Genomic DNA, 19880 nt, shown 5'->3' with positions numbered 1-19880 from the left:
GCCCATTTTCTTTTAATCATAGGCTACTGTATTTGATTTACGAGGCACTCATATTAAATTTAAAAAAAAAACAAACCTTTTCAACTGAAACTGAATTGTATCTTAGAACTTGGAGCTATAAAACAACAATTATTTGCTCTTGCCAAAAACATGTTTCAAGAAAAATGTTTTAGTGGTCATCATTTATTATAGTCCTTCGCCGTAATCTGTCTTTGCTAATGGGGTAGACTTTAATAAGCGGCCTACTTTCGTTATTCGATTGCTATTATCGAATGGTTCGATTATTTTTGCCCGAAAGAATAATTCGATATTACAATTTATTTAACTTAGCATATGATTTCAACTTATTCGTTATAGTAATTTTAATGTAAACAATAAACAATAAGAAATATCTAATATTTTGAGACTTGAAAATGGCGATGAATATGAGGTAAATATGTGAGATAGGCTATTTCTCGCAAGTGAAGAGATCTGTTTAAATGGGCTTCAACATGTGGGTTTGGCTTCCATGGGGAGAATTCTTTCCTCCATTTAAAAAAGCGGTTACTCATTGATATCAAGCTGGGAAACATTATAAATATTGTAAGGTTTCTTTGAAATATAAGTCTAGGCCGTAATTCGTTTTGTTGTTATGTAATATTATTGTTAAATTTGTGTTTTTAACATTGTAATGTACGAGATTCTTCTTGTTGTGGTATTTTATTGTGTACGATTTTTACATATCGAAGTTCATTAATACTTAAACCTCAATATAACGAACCTCAACATAAAAAATTCCTTGATATAACGAATTTTTTAAATCCCCTAGAAGTCTCCATAAGAATCAATGCAAATTTCACCTCTACATAACGAATAAAGCATAACCTCGATATAACGAATTTTTAGTAATCCTGGAAAAATTAAATCACCCTCGGTGTAGTGAATTTTTCGTTGTTAGAACCTCTTGTAGCGAAATTCACCACTATATAATGAATTTTCCACGAGCGCACCTTGTTATAACAAAGATTATAGCGTAAGATTTTTAAGTTTTGTTCACGTCATGTTTGCTTTTCAACTTTCTTTTAATGTGTTTTCAAATTACATAGCTACTGTATTCCAGTTCTGTTGTTTTACATACTGTATACCTACTTAATTGAAACAATAAAAATAAAAATAAAGTTATTGTTCCAAATTAAATGCATTTTTATTTCGTTCTACACACTATTTAAATACAGTACAGCATAGCCTACGATTTCACAACGACGTTTTAACACGACCGAGCCGATGGTCTGCGAACCTCGGTGTAGCGAAATTGTACCTAACCTAACGTCAATATAACGAACCTCGTTATAACAAAATACTTGATATAACGAATTTTCAGTCCGGTCCCTTGAGGTTCGTTATAATGAGGTTAGACTGTATATAGAATTGTCCGATAATATATCGAAGTTCGATAATATATCGAACTGTTCGATAATGTATCGAACTGTTCGATAATATATAGAATTGTTCGATAATATATCGAACTGTTCGGTAATAATAATCGAATCGTTCGATAACAACAATCGAATAACGAGTGTTGGCCGCTTATTAAAGTCTCCCCAAATGGGGTATTTTATTCCGATCTGCGATTGCACCGGAGCTAGACTTGAGTGGAAAGGAAACAAAATGCTAGAGAAATACAATTTATTTACAGACTAAACTATTATCACAGTTAGATGACAAGGTCAGGCTTCCGCGACCACTTGGTGTTCCACGGCTGATTGACTAGCCGCTGGATCTGGTCGAGTGACAGGCCTTGCGTGTCCGGTAGCAGGTACTTGGTGAATGGCGCAGCGATCAGACAGAATATTGCGTACATCCAGAATGACCAGCAGACGCCGAGCCATTCATTGACCTGCATCAAAACAGCCGGAGTCGGTGAAATGACCAATAAGACAACGAAAATAAAGTTGTTAAAGTTATGGATTTTATCGTCTTTCAAGACGCTCAACTCTGACCTTTGGCGTACATCTGCATCAAGAGCAACTCTTCTGGAAGGATCAGTTGTTTTGAGCTGAACCACTGCCAAAACTTCTGGTGCCAATCACTGGTCGAATCAAGATTACAATACGGGTCAGTTTGCTTTGGAGGTACTTTTAAATATATAATATAGAAATTAAGAATTGTACAAAAACATTTTATAATTATTATTTCTCACAAAAAAGACAGTTTTTCCCAATTTTTGGAAAACTTAAAATACTACCTTTACAGCATCTATTCATATTTAAAGTACTCACACTATTTTACATTAAAAGTGGTAATTTAGGAACGACGGACTTAAATTACGGTACTAGAAGTTTAGAACAGGGAATGTTTCGACTGCCAAAAGTCAATATATCAATGGTAAAGCAATCTTTTATGTACAATGGTCCGAAACTACTGTATTCAATAAATTACCAAATGAGTTGAAAATTGCCGTTAAAAAGGGTTTTAATAGGAAATTGAAAGAATGTTTACTGTCAATAGAGGATTGTTTGTTCTTTTTCAACTAAAATTACTTATTAATATATAGAGTAAAGAACAAATAAATAAAATTAAAATCATGTACATCAACAAGTGTTAAATTTTAAGTTTGTATGTAATTAATTTTATTACTTAAATTGAACTATTTTGGTGTATACAGTTTATTTTAATTTCATTTGAAATGCTAACCAAGTTTTATTTTTAGTTCATGTAGTTAATTTTCAACAGAGAAACTTATTTTATTATATATAAAGGGAAAGTAGTTATGAGTAAATAAATAAAAGTATTTTAGAGTAAAAGGTACAAGTTGAATTTCAAGAAGAGTTTAGTTCAGTTTTAGTGTTAGTTCTAAGGGGTAGGGTACGATAAGCGGACACGGTTTTTTATATCGAAATTGACAAACGATATTACTTAATCATAACCATCGATATAATCAATCGATACTGATTAATTATTTTGAATTATTAACTTAAATAATCTATATCAACAGCTGTAAACACTTTAAAATAATACACGTAGGGTAATATTTCAATTTTACATAAGTAATTTTAATTATTAAAAATGGCAGTCAATTTTAGAAAACTACAAGACATTGCTTTGAAAGATGATAAGACATAAATAAAATATATTGTTTTTGTGGCTTCAACATGTTGGACTCCAACCGAAAACTCCATTATATGAAATTTGTGGGAAAGAAACAACTGTAACTGTGAGAGGAGCAAATATGGTCGTCTTCAGTTTTCCTAATTTTTGTTATAACAATAATTTGTTTAATCACTGTAAATATTAAATTCATATTTTAATTTAAAACATATGATTGTTATTGAGGACTATAGATACTTTTTTATATTGATTGATAGTCTAGGATTTGAGATGCGAATATTAGATATCGAAGACTACATTCTTCGATATAAAAAACCGGGTCCGCTTATCGTACCCTACCCGTTCTAAGTTCATGTTTGTGATATTTGGATCGGCAGTAGTGTTGCCAGCCTATCAGCTGTGTCTGGTGTGGACGCCCTAGAGAGCAGCTTGGCTGAAACAATATTGAACTCTTATCTGAATGCAGATAAGATATTTGTAATTTAAGTACTTTCACTGTCCATCCCTACTGGTAAATGAGGTCAGTCTTTCCAAAGATTGGATCTTAATAATAACTAACTATACATATTGTTTGAATAAATTCAATTCCTCTTCTTCTAAAGAATTTAATGATGCACAAAAGAGGTTCTAATTGAGAAACAAACAAAAAAGTAAATTAACAATGACCCAACACAGCTGTTAGTGACCCATTGTTAATTATCAGCTGTAATAATCAGCTGATAAATGAATCATGAAATTAATACTGTATTACTGTAAACCAGGAGATAGATATCGATGTTACTGAACAGTGATAGGCTAATACAATGAGAGAGGTAAATTACACAAAAACATTAAACATGTTGAAAAATAAAATATTGTTTTTTGTTTTGTTTTGTTTCTAAGGTCATTAACTTTTGAGTATTTAACACCCGGAAAACAATAGAAAGGGTCCTGCTGCATATTTCCTAACATACTACATTAGTAACGTGTTTAAAATAAATGTGTGGTCCTATTATATTAACGGCAAGCATTCAATGTAAAAACTCCCTTTGGGTCTTTTTCGTTTAAGGGCCAGCACAAAAGACCCTAGCTTGCCTATTCAAAACTCAGATCACGCGATGCTTGCCCGCTGCGCAGCGCTTTGCGCTGCTTGCTCTTTTAGAAAAAAAAAAAACTCGAGCTTGCAAAGTTCAAGCCCAGATCAACTCATCACGCTTTATTGAACCCAAAACTCAGACAGAACTAACGCAGGTTTCATTACGGGCAAAAGATAAGCGGCGCGCGTTTATCACTGATAAGATAAGACGAGTTTATACTAGAAATAGTACCTGGACTACACTGTCCTACGAACTAATAACACCAAACAAACGATTAAAAAACGACTGCACTGTCAGTCAAGTATAGTATGTTTGTAAGGTGCTGGCCCTTAAACGAAAAAGACCCCTCCGTTTTTTATCGCACTATGTAAATTGCGTTTTATTTTGTGCGAATGTGTTTAATGCAACACCACAATGGTGTATCACGGCAGCCTATGTTATAAAATAAACCTTTCTCGACCAACCTTCCTCCAAAAAAGGACTTTGCGGAATATTTAACAAAAGTGTAAGAACTTTAATATCTGAAGCCAAAGTAAGGTAAATTATGATTTAAAACACAAATTTTATCTTTTACTTTATAATTTTTATTCATAAAAAGATAATAATTTAGATTCGAACTCACTGTGTCAACTCAAAGTGTCACTATAAAACATTTGAAAAATTACGTAAAAACAGATTTCTGCTTATTTTTTGAAAACCATATAAGATACGAAAAAAGACTAAATACACATTTTGTTCGTCTTATAGAGATATTTAAAATTATGTACAACAGTATGCATGTTGCTACTTAAAAATTTTGAGTGTAAATTTTGACAAAGACCTTTTACTTTTAACAAGGCCTTTAAAATAATGTGTGAATGACCGTATGATTACATAAAAAAATTTAAGTTCCAACACTCGACTCTTAATTGTGGAACACGCTGCGCGTAGATTTAGATAAACATATTTCCTATGGACTCCCCATAGGCGATTTACGGGGAAAGCACTTTGTTTTATGTCAATACACAAAACCGTTCTCCCGCTATAGTATTATCCGTTGTATATGCATTTTTGTATTTTTAATGAACAATTAAGATACAATTTGATTTGAATAAACAATAAACGTTATAATTCCGAATCATGACAGCCATTGCAAGTCATTTGCTAATAATTTCTTTCGTCTATTTTAATCTGAAAGCTAATAAATAAACATTATATGTGTAACCTACTATCGTTTGCATAATTAACACAGGATTTTGACAATGTTCAATGCAATTTTGTATTATCAATCAACCATAAAGATTTGATTTGGTATGAATAAGCAATAAACGTTACAGTTAAGAATCATGCCAATCATTGAAATAATTTGCCCAAAATTCCTTTCAATCTATTTTATACTGAAAACTAGTAAAAAAGCAGTATTTTTCAGAAAAACTCGTAACATACGTTACGATTTTACTTTATACATTCTTTACAAAGGGCACAAGTATCATAAAATTGTCAATTTGCTAACAGTTTACCTCAACAAACATCACAGCAGTAAGGAAGCCGAGGAGGAAGTTGAAAGAAGTCAATATCCCAGCCGCCAGAGATTTCGTGTTGGCGGGAAAAATTTCACCCATCACAGCCCAGGGTAAAGTTCCAATACCTAGCAAATAAAATAAAAGGTGGTTTATTAAATAACAAGTAGTTTGAAACAATGTTCTCAAGATAAATGTGGACTAGTCTAATTTGTTCATTATTTTGACTCGTGTGGTTTGACAGATGTTGCTAATCTTTCAACTTAAACCTACAAATCTGTGAAAGAGTGTACGTCGGTTTCAGTTTTCGGAACATTACTCAAGAAAATTAGTTCTTGTCATTAGTTAAACAAATAAACACGCACTTTGTTAACTATTTTTTGCCAAACACACAATGTAAAATGCACAGTGTTTCTTTCACTGTACAAAATAGCTGTTAAAAATTATAAATATAACAAAATACCATTACATATTGAAACATTGAAATATTAAAATACCAAAACTTAATATTGGAATGTCTTCATAACAGATTGTCAAGTTTTTGTAATTTTCCAAATCTTAGTATGATTGTTTGTTTATGTTAGGTTAACTCTCCAAGTAGGCCTTAGTAATGTATTCCTATATGAGAGAAGGACATCGAAAATTGCTCTAAACCGGCAAGAGCAATTCCCTGAACACCACACTTTTCCATCTTCTCTAAAAGGATTCAAGATCGCTGATCAAGATTTAATAGCGTGAACCGGCCTTGGGAGTTTTTAGTGATCTTTCAAAGACATTCGGTCATGTTGATCACGAAATCCTGTTAGAGAAGATGGAAAAGTGTGGTGTTCAGGGAATTGCTCTTGCCGGTTTAGAGCAATTTTCGATGTCCTTCTCTCATAGAGGAATACATTACTAAGGCCTACTTGGAGAGTTAACCTAACATAAACACTAACAGTCATACTAAGATTTGGAAGGTCATATGTCATACGTCCTTTTAAAGGTCTACGAATGCCAGAGAAGTGGATCGATTCGGTTTAAAACCATATTTGTTCTGTATGAGGATGTTATATTTTGTCCAAATGAGCTAACAACTCGGCATGGACACCTTTCTGTAACACCTTTGATATTGTACATAGAAGAGCAACAGGGCGATAATTGTTAACGTCACTTTTGTTACCTTCTTAACAATAGGAACCACCTTAGCAGTTTTGTAAATATCGCTAAAGATTTCTGACGAAATTGAAGCGTTAAACAAACATACCAAAGGATCGATAATGGCTAACTATACATGACAGATGTATACATACATAGTTACCTGGCAGATTTACAGGTATCATATAAGTAGTGACAGTTCAGAATATAATACCCACCAATAGAGTAGCTGACTGTGTATAGAAATGTGCTTGTGACAGGTAACCAGTTGAGAGAAGAAATATCCACTCCGAGAGACTGCAAGAAGAAAAACAGTCCCAGCAACCCCTGAAAAAGAAAGTGAATAGTGATAGTCCCGCTGCTTAATTATCACTTCTGAAATATAATAACCCAGAAATCAAGGTCTTATTTGCAATGAGTAAGTAAAACAGCTGTGTTTTCAATCGATAGAGGATTCTCTCTCAAAGAAATTAATCGTTTGCATGCTAATTTTGGTGCAGCCCTTTTGATACCCCCCAATTTCGACCACCACCAAAACTGACGCGGCTGATGATCTCTTTCTTTCTTAATATGCAATACGAATTGGCTCTCGGCTTATGTTCTATAACGCATGTTCTATAGTCTGTCTTTATAAAGATGATCCCTGAAGGAACCGGGTCCCGGCGACCTCTCGCACGCTAAACGTCTCACTTCAAATGTCTAGCACATTAAAGTATACACCTATATTACTTCGGAAATTTTTTACTAATTGGGTAGTATTAACTCATGTATTAAAGCGAAATAAAAATATTTTGTGTGGATTGTGATAACCAAAAATATGGAAAAAACTCAGTTTTCTGTTTAAAATTAACTTTTTCTGTGATCTGTCGAATGCATTTGAGTGTAAACCGGTAGTGCTTCTAAAGAAACTTAGATGCTACGCCATACATGGTAATGATTGGAAATTATTATTAATCTGGCTTAAATCAAATCTGGTACGAAGAAAACAAGAAGGTCATGTATAAGGACAACATGAATGGAGCAAATTCACTTTGTGAAAGTGTTACATTTGGTGTCCCTCAGGGATCAGTGCTAGACTATTGAAATTATCTCCTGTGGATATTAACAAATTGTAACACAATTCTCTTTACTGACAACACCAATTTGTTGTTTCTGGTAATAATCAAAATAAACTGTAACATTAATTAAATTCTACAATTCAAGAGTCCACCCTGCGGTTAACTGCGAAGGGACTTATGTTAAACACCATTAAAAGATTAATAATTAAATATGGACAACTTTTCGACAAATATTCAATAGTAATTCCGTTCCCATACCTGTTGTCACGTAGCCAGGGTGTCTAATCGTATTGATAGATCATGATGTAAAGTGGAAAGAACATATAGCTTATTTGTCTGCCAAATCAAGTCCTGCTTGCTTTGCTATGAAAACTAACGCATCATTTTGAAAGATTGTATATCCTTAATACTGTCCACAACTTATCATTACCCTCACTTACACATTTGGAACTTTGTGTCTACTGATATCATATTTGCTAAATCATTTTCATACTAAAGAACGCCATTATCAGTCATGCCAATATTCTCTCCATAATCCAGCTCGCCGGCTTTGATTTCTTCATCAAGGAGCATGTTACTCAACATTGAGGCTATATAACTCATAGATATCAAATAAAAATGAATTTAATCAATGAAAATTTAAAAACTCCCTTAAACCTCCAAGTGTTGTTCATCAAAATTTTGACGGTTATTTTCCATCCTGTAATGTTGCATAATCACTCATTACAGTATATTCCGGCAACGTATCGATTCGATTCATGCACCATTGGATTCGGGAAGAAAAAGCCTAAGGGAATACTATAGTTTTATTTCTCTTTTTATTGTACTTGCAACGTACCAAGTTCGTAGTTTGGAACGTAAAAGAAAACGATGCAGTTTATTGTGACCGCCATGTTGTCGCTGCCGTTCTGATTTGTTTCTGTGACGAGTCGTGTTTATTAGTAAGTTTTATTTGTATTTTAGTGTTGTGTTTTAGTGTGTGGTGAGTTGTTAGATATTGCAGTAGTGCAAATAAATATATTTTAGAATAAATAAATTTCTTTTACTGAAATATGTTTGATGAATTATCGAATCTGTGTAGGCTATGGCAAAATGACTTGGCTAAAATTCATTTCACGTAGTTTGTTATTGTTTTTCACTCACTAAACGTTATTTTAGGCACTCTTTTAGTTCTGAAATAACAATTTTCACAACCAAATATATATTTACCGCAATTTCTTTGGTTATGTATGATAACTGTTTGGACCATTCCAGGGTCATTGTTAGTCGCGTAGGCTATAAATACTGTTATTTTGGAATCATGTAGTTGTGGAATCAAAATATATGTAATATATTTAGACACAGTTTATGGTTTTCTAAAACTACATACAATTTCCCATCAGATGTAAACCATAGATTTATAAATTTGGATATAATACAAGCTTTGAAAAACATTTTATACTTTCCTCTTTGAAAATTTTTCAAAAAAGTTTTGAGTAATGACAAAATGAAACTTTTTTCGACTCTTCAAAAAAAAAGTTTTGGAATTTATTTTACTGCTGCTTACAGTTTTACTTCATTCTGAGTAATAAAATGTGCAATATAACATGTATTCAAGTAAAACTGTATTAGTAAAACTTTTATTAGCAAACTCTTACATATACACCCTTTTTCACAATTTATGCGCATCGCTGCTTTTTGTTATATAGCGTTATTATAGTTTCATAAATTTGTATAATGCTTATGTTTTTCTGTAAACTAGAATACATTTGACACAAAATGGCTATCTTACTTTTATAGTTTTCTTACTATAACTTGGTTTGCTAGGTATGGTCCCCCCCAAATTAAAAAAAAATGTAAATTTTGAATTTCATGGAAAAAAAAATTTTAGTAACAATTTTTTCAAGGCCAATTTTAAATGCTAATATTATTATATGTTTAATTTTGAACACAAAAATATATACTTCTATATATATATTACTTTTAATTTATATTTTTTTAAACCCTTGCACGAGGCTCTAAAACATGCTGCCACTACAGGAAAAAATGACCGCCACTTGGAGGGTTAAGTGTTACGTCAGAAACAAAGCTTACTAGTCGGTGATGGAATTTCTTATCGAATTGATACTAGACAGATTCCTGTAACTTTTAATTTATTGCAAGTTATTATTTTAGGCTAAGTACAATATGTTTGCCTTTGCCCTTCCATCTCCCGACCATCGCATTTCCTACATAATTGTTTCAGATGACACGCCGCGATGCCACATGCAGTGCCGACACTGATTTTCTTGTTAGTGTCCCGATTTCACTTCAGCTGGTGTGACGTGTATTTGTGCTCTTGACTTTGTGTGCTCGTGACTTGCATCCTGTGCAGTGACAACGTCTCCTGTCTGGACTCCAGGCAGTTATCGGGTATGTTTTATATTTGTATTCTCTTTTTAATTTGTTTCTTTATTTTTTAGCGGAAGTCCAGTTTTTTATGTACTAATTATATTCCAACCTGACGAAGAGGATAGATTTAAATCCTCTAAACGTTGTGCTACACATTTTGTAAAATATAACGATGGAAAATGACCGAATTCCTATTATCCTTTCAACCATTACATCGTCAATAACGAACTTTAAACAAAGAATACAATATTTTAAGATTAATTTAATATCAAGAGTAGATTATTATATATTATATACTTACGACAAAAATTGCACATCCTATAGATGACACGATCATGGGCTTGATGAAGCCGAAGCGTTTGACAAAGGGTGGAACGATGACAGAAGACACCATCAGAGTTGCGCCGAACAAGATGGCAGACATGCTGGCAGAAACAGAGGTCCCGGTCATCTGGAAGATGGGCTCCGTGTAGAGGAGGATCACAGTGACACCGCACAGCTGCTGGAACGCCAGGAGTCCGCCGGAGAGGTAGAGGGCTCGGATATTGCCTATCGTGGCGAATAAGTCCTTGATGGACTTCTTTTGTGTGGCCGTCTGGTTATAGTACTCCTGCAGAGTTCAGTGATAATTCAGTGTTGTATAAAGTGTATGTTAGTCATTGCAAGGAGGGTTCACTTCTGGCTGGTTCATACCTTCCAGTTGAACCTAACTCCTGGGAACAGCAAAAATGGATCTGTCATTAAAATTTAGGCAACCTTACGGATGTCCAGGAGCGGCACATCACTTTAAACAGCAAATGTTGATATATAGGAGTGCAAGGGTAGATCGATACTCTAGTGTACAGCGGAATATGACTGTTGGAGTTGGTGGGGGAAGGGGTTAAGGGCTATTTAAAGCTAAGACATAGGGGCTTTGCCACCCCCTGTCTACTTTAACTGGAGATGCTGGTACAGAGCTGATCCCCCCTTCTTACAAGGAGACATGACTGAGATTAATGCCCAAAATCCTTTTCCTCATATAGTGTGTTACTCAACTTTCTATAGCAAAAAAACTAACGAATACTGAATTCAATCTTCTGTTAGGAAATACAATCTTTTGACAAAATCACAATAGAGTGAATAGCATAAACACCTTTTATACGATACGAATGTATTTTACTTTGTAACATTAACAATTCTATACATATTTTTCAATTGTAAAATTTCGCTTTATTTTAATCTTTTCAAATGTAAATGATGATAATGTAGATACTATTCTGATAATGAATCAAATTCAAAATGCACAGCGTTAGTCAGTTTATAAATTTTTTATTTCAAAATACTGTAAAGATATATACTTTCTAGACATTTCGTTGCAATGTTCTCTAATATTTTGTATCAATTTTTAAAAATTCTATTAAAAATCCTATTTTCCATCAACTAAAGGTCTTCAATTTGGCCTGTTTTGGCCAATTAAAATTATTATGATTGATTGGCTTTTCTATTACAACCATGCCATTATGACCACTAGATAGATCTACCTATGCAAATATTAAGTAAAACCCCATTTCGCCTTCCGCTTAGTGCAGCGTCTGATATCTGACACTGCACAGATTTGGGTCCTGGAATCTCAAAATCCGGATAAGGAATCCACCAAGGCCGAGGCAGTAGAATACCTTGGCATTACTACTTTTTAACTCAGTATTCAAACATACTCTGGGCAACACGATGAGTTCTTAGTTGTTTTCGTGTTGCATCGTTTCAGCATTAGAGACACACCTAGGCTACAAAAGAGCTTCGTCTGGTCTGAACCTAACTCGACTTCTCATTGAATCAACCTTTCCCATTGTACCCGTGTTATGTGTAGACAGTGACAAAGTCTCATATCAGGAATGTTTATCAACTGATTTTTGTAATTGTACACACGTAAACACCAACCTGAATAGCATCTACTTCTTTCTCAGCAGCGGGGAAAGACAGGCCTCCTCTTAACCACTGCACCGTCTTTACAGCTTTTGTCCGCCTTCCTCTAGCAACCTGTAAACACAAAGAGTCACTTTTGCTGCTGTGTGACCACTCGTGTTTGGATGCGAGGATGGAAATGTAAACCAGAAACAGACCTGGTAATGTGGAGACTCAGCAGTTAGAGGGGTCAGCACAAGAGCCACCAGAGGGACCACTGATGCTGCGACGATCAGCTGGTGGTAGCTCACGTACGGACCGATGCTGTACACGAAGACGTAGCCGCAACTGCGAGAGAATAGAGGGATAGAGTTGAGCGGCCCTCGGACTGTATCCTGCAACATAAAACTCGGCTCCTTAGAGAAAAAAATAAACGTCATCCTTTTTTAAAATCTCTTAAGTAATGCCTTTCATCTCCTCCTTAGAGATAATCAGGTACAAGTGATAATGGAACTTCATTAACTGAATATTTGATTTTATGGAAGATGTATTTTATATTCTATGTTCTACAAATTACCTTCAACCTTTGGTGGGGAAATCCAAACTGCTCTATAGTTCAGCACCAGGTTGTGTGCGTTGAAGGGGATGATTAGGCAATTGAGAGAGGATTAGGCTTGTTTAGCAGAGATGAATGCTAAAGGGAAAGCCCTGGTATCAGTTATCATAATAGACCATTCTTATTTTTATATTGGGCTTTGGACTTCGCTCGTTGTACAACTTACTTTACGCTTTAAAACAATGTACATTTTTAGCCATTCTTACGTTAAATTTTTTTCTAAACTCATGTGTACATATAATATAATCTAATACTTTCTCCTTTTTTAGGAGCTTTAAAGCAAACTTTGAAAGTCTGTTGCTCTTTTCCAATTTATTGTTATTTCTTTTCCCATACCGTAGTAAAATGTAATGGATTAATAGCAGAATATACGATTAAGCTCAGAAATTGCCAAGAACATTCAATAACGTGCAGATATTAGATTACCCATAACACTACTATAGTGATTTTAGAAAAAAATTTATTCTTACGCTCAGAATAATAATTATAATCGTATGAAAGAAAATGATTCAGTATGAAATGTTTCGATAAAAATCTAGCTATATAAAAGTTGGGGTAGTAATATCCTGTGATTTGAATTATACACCTATACGTTCCTTCATCCAGAATCATTTCATTGTAAGATTGATTTTTTTTATCTAACCTCAAAACAAGTCAAATCATGACAAATACTTCACATAGGCTTAGTAAGAGTTCCCTCCAGATCTAAAAAAACAGTATGTCTCTAACCTTATTCTTCACAAAATATCTGACATTAACAAGCTAAAAATCTCACATCGGATATCTCAGCGGTGTAGAGAGGTGCTACGGAGAAGTTGATACCAGTGGACAACCCTTGTATGAGACGGGCGAGGTAGATGATGTGGATATTGGCTGTGAACCCCAGCAGAGCCCAGGAGATGAGGATGGAGACCAGACACAGACCCAGGGTACAGCGACGACCCAGGGAGTCAGCCATGGGTCGTGTCAGCAGAGCCCCCAGTATCCCGCCGAAGACAAACACTGAGGCAATCACTGAACCCTGGACAACAGATTAATTTCGGACATTTTCCATCGTTAAATGAGAAAAAGAAACAATACCTTTCAAGATATTCAATCCGATTTCTTCTAGGGTGGATAAATAGCCTACAAACAATTTGTAGCCTATTAATTATTGTAGCCTATACCATATCCTACAAACCATATTGTTTACATTTACGCATGTTTCTGGTTATTTACCTTTTCTTGCATGTTGCTGGTTATATATTGTTATTTTTGCATATGGTAATTTATCAATTTTTTATAACTTTATTGTTATTTATTTCTTTTACACACCACAAATTTATTACTGTTGCTCGTTTTTATATTTAAATATGTATTATTGTCTTTGTATGTTTTACCTTTTTGTTGATTATTTGTTAACTCGTAGGCTATCTTATATTTCTTACTTATGTATTCGTTGTTTTGGTGAATATTTATTTTTACCACTGTTTGTTATTTAATTATATAAGTAAATATTATTAGTGCTATTAATCGCTTATACTCTTTTTAACTTATTTATGTGTACTAGTGGTGTAATTCCGTTGGAAGAATAAATAAATAAACTAGGTTAAACTGAGAGATCATACCAATATATAGAGACACATGTCATGGACCACAATAAACTTGTTGTGCTATGCACACTATGTCTAAATCGTTGTCTTCAAATCCAACATCAATAATTGTAACCTGGATTAAAGGTCACACAATACGTCTGTTTGCAGCATCCAACCACTGAAAACTGACCAGTGGCCAATAGGGAATGGCGATAGTCACCACAGAAAAATAATGGTGACAAATTAGCTGACAAGGGTGGCTTTCTTTTATATATTCTACGAGAAGAACTCTTTAAGACCATATTGTGACTGTGCATTGATTTATTTAAATTCCATTCTGCATTATTAAGTTAAATTTTAGTTAGTTAGTTTTAGTTAGTATTGGCTTCTTTTTTTTGTCTTAGTTGTTGTCCACATATTTAATGCATGTATTATTGTGTATTTATTTAGTATTAGTAGGCCTATATTGTATTGTGTTATTCAAATATTATTAATTATTATTGTAAAAATGGTGGATACCGTTGATGAATAAATAAATTGGCAAGGAAAATGGCCTAATTTCAACTGTTGACAACCAACTGGCTGCTCCAATAGTTTAATATTTTGAAGAAGCAATTAATTCTTTTAAAGAAATAACGTTCTGGGTATTATGTATGGTACTTGTTTTATTCTTACGATACTTATCAGACCAAACGATAACAAGCAATCTTTTACTATTCTGTAAATCCCTTTCTCGCGTCTCCTTTGTACTATTTTATTTTTGCATTTATTGCCATGGTGTTTTGTGTCGTATGTTTACTCCACGTTTTGTATTGTAAACACAGGCTTGGAAACCTACGTTCCATCTTTTCGCTTTGGTTTGAAAACACTTTCTATAAGAGTGTTGAGTGTTTTAAGCTCTAATGTTGACATTTTACCTACTCTTTCAGTTTTCTCTCCGAAAACCCCGGGAGGTACGGTAAGGGACTGACTCAGGGAAAATGTATCTAATATTTGACTAAGGGACGATTCTTTTTTATCGTTTGCAATTATATCCTGATCTTGATCTCTTTGCTTTATCAGATAACGAGAAGCCAACTCCTTCTTTGATGGATATTTGACGCTTTTATAGATATATTTTGAATTTCCTTTATTTTATAGTCATAAAAATACTTTATGCAGGGCTAACTCACTGCGGTGGTCCAAATGATCTACCAGAGTCTGTCAGATGGTCTCTTGTGTCACTCGTACCAAACCTAAATTCGTTGTGCGTCAATCACTTACTGATATATCTCACAGCCAGGGCCGTACCCACGTTTGGCGGGCCCCGGCAAAGATATTCGACAGGGCCCCACCATGTCCCGCCACCGCTACGTTCGTTGACACAGTCCCTTCAAATAGACGTGTGTCGGGGCAATCCATGTATAACAGAACTGTTCCGTTATACATCGATGGGCGGGCCCTGCATGGGCCCCCTAAAGGCCCGGCTAAAGTTGTCAAAAAATGGTCTGAGTACGGCCTACCCACAGTTCTATTGTCAACCTTAGAAATAAGATACAGAGACATTTTAATATTACGACAATGTAAAGCTGTATTTTTGTAAATATTTAAACACTCAACAACAGTCTGTACATGACGTAGACAACAAGTACCTAGTAGCCTACTTTGAAATGAAATGAAAAATGACTTTATTAGAGGCGAAGTTAGGACTATAAAGTCCTCTCTACCACTTAACCTCATAAAAATTAAACTAACATATATATGTATACATTTATAACTAAAACTTAGTCTATTTATTTACATTACATATTAAATGAATCTTAAAATAAAAACAATCATCAATAATTAGTGTAACTATATACAAATTTACAATAATATCGCAAGACACACACTCGCATTTATTCAACTTGTATGCAATTGCCCTAAGTACCGCACACCAAACCCACCAACCGCTATACCCCCTGAGCCCCCAGCATCAAGGCCATGACCTCCGCCCCAAAGCGAGCGCGCTTATCGATGGCTCTGATGTTCACAGGTAAAGCATTCCACAATCGACAGGCGGAAACTGTAAACGATTTGCTAAAGGTAGTTGTTCGATGAATTGGGATAGATAATAAGGATGTACCCCTCCTTGTACTTCGTTCACTTATTTCAGACATAAATGGAAAGTTGTTTGAAAGATAACTAGGACAATTTGTACTTCAAAGAGCGTGTAACAGAATGAGTGAGTGATAGTCTCGAAGGTCTTGTAATTTTAAGATAGATAATTGATTGAAGTAGGGCGTTACGTGATCACCACGTCTGAGATTGAAAATGAACCTAATGCAAAAGTTCTGAGCACGCTGGAGTCTATTTGAAAGCTCCACAGTCATGTCATTAATGACTATGTCACAGTAGTTGAAGTGAGGTAGTACAGAGTCTTTATCAGCATTATTTTAACTTGCTGTGGTAGATATGAAGCCAGCCGCTTAAGGCTGTGAACACCGGCAAAGACCCTATTACATGTCAAAGAAGCCTGTTCAGTCCATCTTAAGTGTTTGTCAATAATAAGTCCTAGATTTTTAACTTTCTCAGAGTATTCTAGCTCTTGATTCAATTTTACGAACAAGCTTTGGATGACCTATCATAATACACTGAGTTTTGTCTACGTTTAATTTTAGTCCATGTTTCTTTGCGTACTGTAGTACGAATAACTTTAATATTGTGATGGAGAAATAATGGTTCAGCACCTGAAATAAATTATATGTCAAACCATCAAATTAATTCGTAATTTAAGTTAATGAATCAAGATTATTAATGACTTGTAACAGTTTCTAGGTTACCTCGGCTGGAGTTATGGGAAGGAAGGATTTATCCGATAGTAGATATGGCAGAGTGGGGGAAGTCCACACGTAGCACTGCCCCGTGCACATGTACAGCAGGTTAACTGGAACATTCCAGCACATACATAGATCATTCGTTCATATAACTGGAACATTCGTGGTTATAACTGGAACATTCCTGCATGTAACTGGAACATTCGAGCACATAAATAGATCATTCGTTCATATAACTGGAACATTCGTGGTTATAACTGGAACATTCCTGCATGTAACTGGAACATTCGAGCTCATAACTGGAACATTCCTGCGTACAACTGGAACATTCGTGCTTATAACTGGAACATCCCTGCATATAACTAGAACATTCGAACTCATAACTGGAACATTCCTGCATGTAACTGGAACATTCGAGCATATCACTGGACATTCGTGTATATAAATGGAACATTCGAGCACGGAACTGGAACATTCATGCATATAACTGGAACATGCAAACATATAACTGGAACATTCGAGCATATAACTGGAACTATCGTGCATACCATGACTCGAGGAAAAGAGAATTATATGCTGCAATCTTTCCCCGGCCAAGAAATATTGTCGCGTATTAAAGTTTGTTTTTGACAAAAGAAGGATTGTGAAGGAAACAGGATTTTCCCGGATGTTTGCCATTGTTCAGCGACTTGTATTCTGTAGTTCAGTTTTAATAATTACTGCCGTGTTTAGTTTTTTATTAAATGCATATTTTAGAGTTAGTGAAGTTGACACACAACATGGTGGTTGTGTTTCCTGACTTACGCGTTTCATAACGCTCTAGTATGATTAGTTTATTTTAACCTAGTTTGTAATTATGTGTTAGGTTAGTTATTTAGCCTATCTGAAGAAGATATCAGATTGCAGGTCTCGAAACGTAGTGGTACTGACTTTTTGTATCACTGAACGAAGGCAAATATCCGGAAAATCCCGTTTCCTTTATCGCGTATTACTTTTACACAATTACTATGTATTTACTAATGAATTCACATTAAACGAAATGTATCAATGATGCTATTTGAATAAAATACAAAATAGAATTATTTTGGTTACTTCTGAGAATTTGATTAGTTTTTAGTATATTCAATTGCAAAATGGTTTTTTAACTACTAACCGTAATAATAATACAATAAAGTGCTCTAAATTTAATGGAAGTTCAAATTGCAGTTACTTTATTTGTGTCTCAACTAAAGAGATAGTTGAGGAACTTTAAAGAAGGAAGGGGTGGAATCGTAATTAAAGAATGAGCGCACATTTTTGCACGAAAAAAATTTGTAAAGCGTCTAGCATGATTGTTTATACAATTTTGCTAAGAATTTTGATAATTAGTATTAATTTACTTTTTCTCAAAATATATATCCTGTGTAAATCTTAACAAATACTACTTTTGTTTAAGATTTGTTAGTTATGATGGAAGGTTTGAAAGGATAATAGGATTTCGGACATTTGCCATCGTTATATGTTACAACAAAGTATAACAGTATATTTTTAAAAAGAACAGAAGTAAAAAACGAAGTGGTATAATCCTCAAAACATAGTGTTATACTTTTTTGTAACATATAACGATGGCAAATGTCTGAAATCCTATTAAACTTACATACTAAGCGTTAATAGCACCTTTAGGAACCTATAGTAGCCAGTTTCCGACCAGAAGGCACGACATCTAAACCAATGTTTATGCTTTTGGTTTCGTTCTTGTCACCTCTCCGTAGATGCAAATGGAAAATTCTTGAAATAATAAATATAAAAAATGTGAACTACATATCCATTCCCAAAAGTGGAGGTTTGTAAGTATAAGTCTGCACTGATTTATAGCAATAACTTCATCGTATGACAGCTCATTTAAATAGTTTTGGTCGGAAAAAAACTGTGAAAATTTAGAGGGCCATAAGTTAACATATTCCAACACAGTTCTTAATTCAAGTTATGATTTAATCTGTTTTCGTAGATGGACAGGTTTGTCAGAAACTGAATTTCTTGGTGCGATTACATTGTAAATCTTTTATTTTGCTATAACACTCATTAAACCATTTCATTAAACAATTTTTACTTTACTCCACTCACAATCATTTTGGAAAGAGAGTGGTAATTTTAAAATACATCACAAACGCCCCCACGTGACGTTATTTCAAAATCCCAAAAGAGAACATTCTCAGGCATTCAAAAGCTGAAGTGGAAAAACTATACATACATATTACCAAGGTACATTTTAAAATTCTCATACATTGTAAACCACTTTCTTAATTGTAACTTACTTGTACTTTAATCTGTCATTATTCCACTCATTTGACTCACCAACAAAGATGGAGAAGTACAGGTTGAGTCGACTGTGTGTTGTGGCATCACTGCTGCCTTTCTCTTCCGGTTCCTCCATCCTCCTTGCTTTACTCTTCGACCTATTAACATTTCACGTAGAGTTCATCCATCGTTAGGTATGATCTGACAAAGATGATCTGACAAAGATCACTAACTCATATGTCATATTTTGCCCAATCAATCAGTATGTTTAGTCAAAACAACGAGTAACTTTGTGTTTTAGCATAAAATACCATAAATAAATAATTCAAATAAAATGTTTCAGTCATTTTATGACAAATCATGGAGGATATATTGTTTGATGTCTTGCAAACGGGCATCCATATGTAGAATTTCAGCTCAAAGGAAATTCTCGTTCGTTTTGAAGGTTTTCGTCGCCGACCTATTTTTGGGATCTCTACAGAAGGACGTGGACTCCAGATTTTAGGAGGCGTC

The 19880-nt window shown here is 34.4% G+C and overlaps 1 protein-coding gene across 1 annotated transcript; it reads right to left on the bottom strand.

Moving 5' to 3' along the window:
* Positions 1 to 1651: 1651 nt before the first annotated feature.
* LOC124366326 (facilitated trehalose transporter Tret1-like) lies at positions 1652 to 19529 on the bottom strand. Its single transcript, XM_046822784.1, has 9 exons — positions 19425 to 19529; positions 17097 to 17200; positions 13497 to 13742; positions 12324 to 12500; positions 12142 to 12240; positions 10526 to 10834; positions 7015 to 7123; positions 5663 to 5790; positions 1652 to 1876 (listed from the first exon to the last, which is right to left on the bottom strand). Exons 1-9 carry the CDS (start codon positions 19501 to 19503, stop codon positions 1694 to 1696), a joined length of 1434 nt encoding a protein of 477 aa, XP_046678740.1. The 5' UTR covers positions 19504 to 19529; the 3' UTR covers positions 1652 to 1693.
* Positions 19530 to 19880: the final 351 nt, after the last annotated feature.

The sequence above is a fragment of the Homalodisca vitripennis genome, chromosome 7, assembly GCF_021130785.1.
Source record: "Homalodisca vitripennis isolate AUS2020 chromosome 7, UT_GWSS_2.1, whole genome shotgun sequence".
Classification (NCBI taxonomy): Eukaryota; Metazoa; Arthropoda; class Insecta; order Hemiptera; family Cicadellidae; genus Homalodisca; species Homalodisca vitripennis.
The sequence above is the reverse complement of the archived record's forward strand: the minus strand, read 5'-3'. Positions and strand labels throughout refer to the sequence as shown.

Excerpts from the sequence above, each read along its gene's own strand:
- LOC124366326 (XM_046822784.1), bottom strand. The coding sequence starts at position 19,503 with ATGGAGGAACCGGAAGAGAAAGGCAGCAGTGATGCCACAACACACAGT. Across the intron at positions 17,201-19,424 it reads GTACTTCTCCATCTTTGTTG|TTAACCTGCTGTACATGTGC; the intron begins GTGAGTCAAATG and ends GGAATGTTCCAG. Across the intron at positions 10,835-12,141 it reads AAGAAGTAGATGCTATTCAG|GAGTACTATAACCAGACGGC; the intron begins GTTGGTGTTTAC and ends TGAACTCTGCAG.